A 9,927-nucleotide genomic window follows, 5' to 3' on the forward strand; every position below is an offset into this window, starting at 1 on the left:
CTGTGGGTTCTTTTGTTTTTTTTAATCTAAGTGCGTCACGGATTGGAATAAAGAGCCATGCATGGTGATTATTTAAATGTACACTATATTCAAGTCCCCAAAATGAATTCCGGATTGTGAATGAAATTGCTATGCTTGATATGAAAAAGGGTCATGAGAGTTTTTGGGAACCCACAGAGAGGCCAACGCTATTTACAGACATCTAATTTCCTTCTTGGCTCCAGTTGACTTTATTGTTCAAGAGGGTACCTTAAATATATTTTTGGCAGCTCACATTTCAAACCAACGGTCAGAAGACGGCAAAATACGGAACATTTTGTTCTAACTAGCAAATCTGAGGTTTAATGTGTCATGGAATGGAATTTGTTTAGCTATTTGAGTTTTTCTCAATGGCGGCAACTGTGGGTGATGCCAATGGACAACAAGTGTCAGCGATCCAAAATCAATTTGATTTGTTTAATGTTAGCCTGCCAAAAAGAACCAAAAAAAAACTATAATGGCAGTTAGCAGCAGCAAAAGATAAACAAAAAGTCGTTTACGATTGTCGAAACCTAGCATTTATTTTGTCTGACAACACATCACCTCCTTTTTTTTTTTAGAAGTATTTTTTTTTAAATACATTTGACCAAATAAATTTAGGGTTAGGGTTAGGGTTAGGGTTAAATTTAGACAGCCGATCCATACCTACCCACAAATGTCCATGCAATGGCTAATTAAGACCTTAATGACTAAAAACCTAAGACCTTCAATACATAAGGAAACAGTTTTGGTCATGCAACGGATTTTCCTCGTAACATAATCCGTAAAAGGACTTGTTGCATGTTAGTTTCTGCACAGTAGCACAAAAAAAGGCTTTGTTGGCATTACATCATCATTGGGGTCCATTTGCCCTGCCATGTGGCTACCAAGGGATTTGGAGGAAGATCTCCATCAGCATTTGACCCTGACCTGAACCTGTGAGTTTTTTTAAGATATCGTGTTGTAATGTTCCAGATTGAAGATGAGGATCTGCAGGTAGCCGAGGCCTTTGAGTTGTTTTTTTTTTTGCATGGCACCGCACGCCGTTCTCCATCATTTGCCCAAGCTCACTTTTTCCATCCATAACTCGGTGCCGCAAATTAGGACACGAGGTCCTTGCCAGTTTGTGAGGGAAACAAAATTCACATTGCGCCGCACGTTTGTGTGGACTAGCATTCACCTTTTGACTTGAGCGATTGGAAACAACTGCAATGAGTGTTCATCACATGATTTTTTTTTAATTATGATCAAACTTGACATATGGTAAAGAGGAAAAAAAATGGCTGTGAGATTTTTTTTTCCTAAACCGCTTAATAATAACACTGTATTGATTAAAACCCAAACGCCTCACGTGTGCCGTTAGTGACTCATTAATTCCAAAGCAACACTCACTCCTCCTGTCACTAAAGTTGTGGCAAATGTGACAAACTAAAGGTAAAAACAACATAAAGTCATCACAAATGAGTTGAGCAAGTCATTTCCATCCTTCTTAAATTAAAAAAAATATCCATTTAGGTTTTTCCATGATTCCAAGTAGCACAAAATGTTCTTCTATCTGAGCTCATCCCTATGCAACCTGTCTATCTTGTTAAAATAAAATTGAATGATGCTTAAGTATTTTCTGCAGGTGCTACTGCATTCAAATATTATGCATTACTGCCCTCTACTGGAGGGAGGTATGATCATTTTTCCTTTTTTTTTCCTAATGCATCAAACTAGGTACAGTCGACGATACGACTATCACAGTGCCGTATTTCTAGAAATGTAAAAGGCAATTAAATATGGTAAAAGGATTTATTTATTTATTTTTATAGCTTGATCTATTTGGAAACCAAAACTGAACCAGCAAATAAGACATAGACATGGAACCCAGGAAAGCAAAACCAAAAAAAACACCTAAATAAAATCCAAAAGTCAACGTAAACATGTCAACATTTCACAGGTGTCACTATTGACTCAGCACAGAAGAGAAAGAAAATAATTTGGATTGCTCTTATAAATTGGAGTCAAAGGTCAGCATCTCCCTACATTTATCTGTTGACATGATAATTGATTTGTTGATTTGAATCCATCCCCACAAAGAGTTTGTGTAAAAGTAGGACCATGACGCGCCACAATAGTTGTGCATCTCCGCTCTGATACTTGGACTCACAATCAGTTTTATTTTTATTTTCTCCATCCATCTAAAATATATGCAGTCCTGCTTATGCTCTCCTGTCAATTAATAGCGAGGCCGTTACCGGTTTTCAGCATCGCTACTCTTCTCAGAAATAAGCGTTGCCTAGGGGATGTTCGATAGTCACCATTCACCTGAAGAGAGCCAATTTGTTCCTCTTGCCTGTCTTCTTCCTCATACGCACTTTACTCACTCCTGAGAGTCATCATCCATAATAGCACAGAAAAAAAAAACATATTTCTTCCATATTATTGCATACAATGAGAGACCAGAGGTGTTTTTTGATGATCGCTAAAGATTGAATGAAAACAATTGCTCGCATAAGAAATAAATGTGCCTCTGAAATAATAATAATGATTAATGTGTTTATGGGATTATGGGGCAGAGCCTTCCTGAATATATATAATAATTTTTTATTTATTATAGAAAGAGCTATTAGAATTGTTTGTTCCATGAACATGTCGCCTCAAGTGTTTTTTTTTTGGTGGGGAAGTTCACAGTGAGCAAACTGTAGCTGCCACAGGATGTACTCTTCAGTATCTGGGTTACCTGTTGCTAGGCAACCATATTAATTAACTTGCTTATTGCTTTAGTTATTGTGAGTAATGGTTAGAGTGGAGGAGAGATCAAGTTGAAAAGAAAAGAAAAAAAAATCTTTCATCATTCAATGTCCTTCATGCAATTGTGAATGAGTTGATCGAGACACACGTCATGCTTTTGGAGATTAATGTTCTTGAATTAAAATAAACTGTGTGATCGTCAAAAATAATCACGGCTGGCCATTTGCATGAGCCAATCACGAGTAATGATGCGCTGCTGCTTTTGTTCATTCATTCGAATGCAGAGAGAATTATAATATGGTGGAATAAATTACACCACCAAAAATATGTCTGTTTTATCAGTTACCGTATTTTCCGGACTATAAGGCGCACCTAAAAACCTAAAATTTTCTTAAAAGCCTTATAGTCCGGTGCGTCGTATATATGGACCAAATTCCTAAATTTAAACTGGCCCGAAGCATTGTGTCATGAAATCAATCATAAGTGGCCTGCTGAAGACTATGAATCACGAATCAAAAAGACAATAGATCATTATTTTGTGATTATAATTTGTTGCGTCTGAAGTTGAAATAAAAAAGATAAAATGGAGAATGGTTTGATTTGGATTAAAAAATCTGACATGATGCATTAATGGTGCGCCTTATAGTCCAGTGCGCCTTATATAAGGACAAAGTTTTAAAATGGGCCATTCACTGAAGGTGCGCCTTATAGTCCGGTGCACCTTATAGTCCGGAAAATACGGTACTCGAGGTACTATATATATATATATATATATATATATATATATATATATATATATGTTTTATAAATTAATCGAGGTACTGATTTTTTTTTTTCTTATAAACTCCTTACCGTGTGGATTATCCTCAACAATGGGCACATGGCGCCAGAACACGTTACCTAACCAACAGCTTCCATTGAACTTTACAGCTCAGTTAAAAACGACTTTGTTAGGTGACAAATGGCCTCCAAACAATGTGACACTATTGTTTAGTTTTTTTGGGGCTCCAAGGGAAAACTAGGCCAGAAAAACAACCAACCAAGTTCTTATTCAACATTTTTGACCCATTTTTGTTTCCAAAGCGACAAACACAGGTCAGACAATGATTATTTTAGCTTTGTTTGCACAACACGTTTAGCCGCTCCAGTGGTTTTCTCAGCTCGACATCCTGTGTGGAAGATGCCAATAAGGCTGAATTATTTGAACACATCAAATGTTTAAACGGCGACTTTGTTCTGCTGCAGTCATGCCGCAAACATTCATCATGCGCTTGGTTTTTCTGTAAAGCAGATTACTTCAAATAAAGAAACAGCGGCTCTAATTTGCATAAAGAACGGCGACTAGAATTCCTTTGGCGCTTTTTCTCTCTCCGAAATCACTACAGCTGCATTTCAGCAGCACGGACAAATAATAAAAGCTAATAAAAATAATGGGATGAATGGAATAATGTTGCAAGTATTTTACAGGTACTGAATTTTGTCAATTATAACACCAAGTAGTAATTTTGTATGGAGTGGAGTAAAAATCTTATTTTCATTTGCTAAAACCAATTAATGGGCTCACACAAAACCTTATAAATCTTTTGCATGCATTTAAATAATCCTTCCTAATCCAGCCGCTTTCACTTTTGACTGATTAAGATCATACAATAGCAAGTTATGACATAATCAACTATTGCCCCACATTAACAATATTGTATATTTATCTATTTATTTACCGTATTTTCTGCACTATAAGGCGCACCTAAAAACCTCCAATATGGATTCGTGGATGAGGACTAATTTATTAAAGTAAGCTTTACATGTTTATTTTGTGTGTTGTGTGATATTAACATTTGAGCAACGTTGAGATATTGATATATTGTTATTGTTTTCATTATTTCGAGTGTTACTATATTGTGATTGCATAACATTTAAGCAACATTGAGTTATTTATTCTATGCGCCTTATAATCCAGTGCGCCTTATATATGAACAAAATTTTAACTGGGCCATTCATTGAAGGTGCGCCTTATAATCCGGTGCGCCTTATAGTGCGGAAAATACGGTACTTTTTTATATGTCAAAAGGTTATAGGTGATCATCAAGAGATTCCATTTTATTCCAGTTGTAATGAGCAGGGGTTTTCAAACCAGTACAACATAATAAATCTATTCCTCATCTCCTTTTTTTCCCTTTTTAATGCTAGCTATTGTTCAGTCAGGCGTTGTATGCTAGCCCGGTGTGATGATAACAGCACAAAGCAGATGATGCAGGTTCAGGTTATTGTGCTAGACCCTGAGACGCGGTGTGTATGTTAGAGCTTGATAAATATTTGCTGGTCAGGTTGAGACGTGTTGTCTATATGCGTTACCATGGAGACACAGGTACAGTAACAATAACAAATGGAAAAACAGATAGAATTGTGTGTCGAGCGACATTGATTTTTTTTTTTAAAGCCTGAGGAAAATCAATAACATCAGTTGACAGTTGAATTGCAGTATCAACCTCGACGATTTTCCTCGAGTACGCCCGCTCCAATTCGAGAACAGAAGATCTGAAAAGCTCAGGGTTTGTCGTTTGTATTTGCATAATGTACATCAGCAATAACTGACACAAAAAATACAAACGATGACAACATCTACTACATAAGATCTTTTAAACATTGTTAGAATAACATTTTTAAAAAAAATGATGATTTATCAAAATATGCTTCCATCACAGTGACAGAACACTTGATTGTATTGATCGGATAAGCAGACACGGCAAAACGAAATGTACTGTACAAAGACGTTTCATATAGTTTATTCGAGCAGTGCCACTTTTAATATATCGTGAAAAATGTAAACAGGTTTAGGTGCGGCCCAAAGAGACCAGGACTTTCTGCATAGACCCAGTCCCGAGTGCATTTTTGATTTTATGCAGAGTTCAAGGGTCAACAGCCGAGATGGTGCTGACTTTATTGTTCCTGCTTATTCGCCTTTCAGGCCGCGGTTTGGGCAACTTGGTCTGGATGAGCTCCTCGGGTGTGTTACCCAATGGTGGAAGCAACCTCTTCTTGCTGTTCCTGGTCTCAGGTAACCACTGAGGGGGCAACTCAAAGGGTCCGAACCCAAACTGGGTTGGGTCTTCTGTTTCTGGAAGCGTAGCTGGCGCCACCTGTGACGAGGAGGTATAAGCGCACGTGTGAACTGGAGATGAGCGCGGCGCCGTCAAGGAGGGGGTGTCGTCATTTGTGAGCCCGCCTCCGTGTCTCTGCAACAGATCGTTTTTGGTCATTCCATGTGCCCGGACGCCTCTTTGTCGAGATCCGTTTTCGTGATCCTCATCTAACCCCTGAGTCGGGATCTCGTTCGCTACATTTTCCTCTTCGGTGGGCCGAAAAATATGCTGTTGTCCGATGTTGAACATCTCCAGAAGTTGGCTTCCGGAACGACCCGCTGTCTCCAGTCCTACCGGTTCTCCTATCACAACTTCTCCGCCCAGAGACGCCAGAGCTCCTGTGCTAACCATGTTCCGTCGGCTGTAGCGTCTTTGGATCCTGGCTAGCAGTTCCAAGCAACCGTGGCGTGCCGAGCGATTAACAGTCAGGAACAAAAGCGGGTTGGTGAGGAGGGACACCTTAGGAAGCCATAAGGCTGTGAGGTACAAAGATGCCGGCACTTCTTTGGGGTCTACCAAAAGTGTGCGATAGACAACTAACGCCCCATAGGGGGCGCTGCAGGCAGTGAAAGCCAGCACGACCGCCAGGAGACTAGCGTGCAGTTCGGCCTCCCGTCGAGACACGTACGGGATGGAGATGCTGTTCTGCGGCGTCCGCAAGGCTGCGATGATCACCTTCTTCTTCTGACTAGCGCTGAGCGCTCTTCGGATGAGAAGCATGAAGAAGAAAACCAACGCCAGAGGGAGGATGACCGTGGTGACGTTGTAAACGAACACATAGAGCGTGTGCCCCAGGGAGCGGGCGTGGTCTTCTGAGCAGGACGACGTCACGTACACGTCGGTGACGTTGGTCACGGCAAACACGGGGAGACTCACCACCACTGCGTGGACCCAAATGTAGATGACTAGATCCCTGGATCTTGTATCTGAGATCTTCCTTTCCAGTGGGTATAGCACTGAATAGTATCTGGAGACACAATAGATAATTGATCAGCTTCTTTATTTAGGTGGAGCTGTAACTTCACATGTAGCCAGTTATGAGGAACATATAGTTCACGTTCACACCTACGGACAATTTCAAGCAGTGGTGTCAAAGTCAACCACACGAGTCCAGCTGTGTAAATACACACGCGATAGGCAACGTTCCTTATCAACTTTATCAAAGCGCCACCATTTTAAACGAATATCGCAGTAACAGGAACGACGCAGATCGAAGTATTGACGTTCGAAAGCGGCATTGTTCGAGAGTGACGTACTTCAGGTCAAGCAATTAAGAGCTTAACGGCATCGCTCGAATGCGTTTAAACCTTTCACGTCTCTGAAGTGCACTTTCAAACTGAGTGAAGCGAGTGGGAGGTAACCAGCGGCTAAATTCAAATAGCATTTAATGGTTATGAGGGTTTCAAAGTGGTTATTTTTAACACCACTGGATCCATCAATCTTTTTTTCTGGAGTGTTTTGTCCTAAATTCTTATATTTCTCATTTTTTAACATGAACTGACCTGTCTAGAGCAATAGCGCTGAAATTCAGCACAGTGACCGAGCAGAAGAGTTTGTGAAGGAACTTGATGGTCTTGCAGAGTAAGAGCGTGTGAAGCCACCAGCAGCAATGGGGACTGGAACCCAGCGCCACGTCGAAGGGAACGCAAACCAGTCCGGCGCAGATGCCCGTGCAAGCCAGGTTTTTGATGAAGCGATTGGTTACGGATTTGAAGACGTTTGTGGAGCAGGTGCACCACACCACGGTGGCGTTCCCTACGGGGAACAGAACGAAGAGCTTTTAAATCACATCATAACATTCGATTCCAAGTGTCTAAACATGCCTGGTGGAGGAAGAACATCATTAGCTAGCTCGCCAGATGTCACATAAGATGTTACATGATGACACGGTTCACAAACAGGTCACTGAAGTGGAAAAGAAATGAAATATTCTGAATGAAAGCATTACCGTATTGGCCTGAATATAAGACGAGTTTTTTTTTTTAATTAAAATAAAACTGATAAGAGGGTTTCGTCTTACATTCGGGGTCTAGACAAAGTCTTTTTTCAAACTTGAGTCTTGAAAAAGAGGGGGTCGTTTTATAATCGGGGTCATCTTATATTCGGGCCAATACGGTATTATGTCCTTTAATTGTGAGGCATGGAAATATAATAAGGAGAAATCACACCATCTGAGTTGTAACAGTACAATACTTTTAATTTCACAAAGGAAATCAAACAACAACGGTTTGAATTATTTCAATAATGATACACATTTACTTCATATATTATTTATTTATGTGTATATATTTTGGATTAAATGTTCACAAATCCTCCTGCTGTGGACATTTGTGCTAAAATATATTACAAAATAGCAAATGTATACTAATTACAAATGTCTTTCGGGACCTCATGTTATTATTAACGGAGGGTTTGCTAATTAGGTAGTGTGAAGGCAAAGCGACAAATATTGTGACTACACTTCGCAGCCTGAGTCAACATGATCAAAACTGTGAAACCTCATTAGGATGTGTCACATATTTTTAAATATATTCCTGTGAATGAGACTTTTTTTTTATCAATGGTACTGTAATACTACACAAGTGGGTACAGTTTGTGGATCTTATTTCCATGCCGGTTAAAATGTTTGACTCACATTTTACTGTTTTATAATGTACAAATTAAAAATAAATCTCAGTTATGAGCAGAACGAATGAGCTGGTTTCCCTTCTCCAGTTCCCTTGATATTATTTTTTTATTCAGTCATTTTAACCTTCTTACAGTTGTAAAAATAAGTCACCACTGTTCAAATATCATACTGGTGTGTTTTCCAAGAGATTCACATAGATTTGTTAATCATCTGTCCCCCGAGCAACTTTATGGCTCAATATTGATTTAGACTTTAAAAACAATACATTTTACGCTCAATAAAAGTTAATAAGAGACATAAATAACTACCCAGGTATTTTTTTCCATGGTGCTTGTCCTCATTAAGGTCATGGGCGAGCGACCTTTGAGTGGTCAGCAATCAATTGCAATAAAATATTGTATATTAATATAAATATTTATAGACATATTTATACTCACACCTGCTTTTTGGAATGGATGGAGAGCAATCACAGGGGCGCATATAGCATATATTTATCCAGCCTTACCGAGTAGCGACCCTATAAGGATGAGAACCTGGACGGCAGTGGTGAAGTCCCGATAGGCTTGCTCCCGGATCAGCTGGTCCCGGTCGTCCAGCGCTGTCCCCTCAGCGGGTGGATGGCTGGAGGAATTGAGGACACTCGGCCAGATATGAGCAGCTGTCATGTTGGCTGCGCCGTCTCCGACCATTGCAGCCCAACTCCCACTATCCATATCGTGATCCAGCTTTTTTTTTTATTATTCTGAACGCTTCAACGGAAACATTGTAGGACGCAGCGATTGGAGAGCATGGCCAAGATTGCAGCAAAATTCGAAATGAAGAAAAAACATTTTTTGCATCAATGAGTGCAAAAGAAAGCAATCATGTATGTCCATGCGCATCGGAGTGCGCGGATGGATCCGATATGTCCATTTCGTAGATTTAGCTTCTTCTCGTTCTTTCTGTTGTTGCCAGACTCCTGCTGCACCGTGAGAGGTTGCCCATTGGTCGACTGGCTGGTGTGGAGATCCCACGAATAATGAATATTTCACAACGCGACACGCGCGACTGGCACGGAGGGGAGGGGGGCGTGAAGGGGGCGCTCCTCCTCCTCTATGATACCAAAATTGCAGATTGATGCACTTCAAATCGTGATATTATTAAAGTTTTTCTTTGTCGTGACTATTTCTTTTATTTAATGTAAATTACTGAACGGCCTGTCAATTTTAAGTCATGTTCCATATGTAATCAATACAGTAACTGTTACTGTATTGATTATGGTTGGCTAAGGTTTAGCTTGACTTGTTGACTCGCTCAAAGAAATATTATTACCTTGTTCTGTTTGTTCTCTCACAGCAGCTTGCGACATTCCTCTTTGGTTTGTGCAAATGGCCGAAATACGACGCACACACAAAGATAGGGACA

At 40.0% G+C, this 9,927-nt stretch overlaps 1 protein-coding gene across 1 annotated transcript; it reads right to left on the reverse strand.

The window, feature by feature from the left end:
- Nucleotides 1-5,155: 5,155 nt before the first annotated feature.
- Nucleotides 5,156-9,575, reverse strand: gpr176 (G protein-coupled receptor 176). Its single transcript, XM_049757233.2, has 3 exons — nucleotides 9,029-9,575; nucleotides 7,397-7,649; nucleotides 5,156-6,861 (listed from the first exon to the last, which is right to left on the reverse strand). Exons 1-3 carry the CDS (start codon nucleotides 9,234-9,236, stop codon nucleotides 5,661-5,663), a joined length of 1,662 nt encoding a protein of 553 aa, XP_049613190.1. The 5' UTR covers nucleotides 9,237-9,575; the 3' UTR covers nucleotides 5,156-5,660.
- Nucleotides 9,576-9,927: the final 352 nt, after the last annotated feature.

This window comes from Syngnathus scovelli, chromosome 20 (genome assembly GCF_024217435.2).
Source record: "Syngnathus scovelli strain Florida chromosome 20, RoL_Ssco_1.2, whole genome shotgun sequence".
Classification (NCBI taxonomy): Eukaryota; Metazoa; Chordata; class Actinopteri; order Syngnathiformes; family Syngnathidae; genus Syngnathus; species Syngnathus scovelli.

Excerpts from the sequence above, each read along its gene's own strand:
- gpr176 (XM_049757233.2), bottom strand. The coding sequence starts at position 9,236 with ATGGATAGTGGGAGTTGGGCTGCAATGGTCGGAGACGGCGCAGCCAAC. Across the intron at positions 7,650-9,028 it reads CCTTATAGGGTCGCTACTCG|GGAACGCCACCGTGGTGTGG; the intron begins GTAAGGCTGGAT and ends TGTTCCCCGTAG. Across the intron at positions 6,862-7,396 it reads AGCGCTATTGCTCTAGACAG|ATACTATTCAGTGCTATACC; the intron begins GTCAGTTCATGT and ends TTGTGTCTCCAG.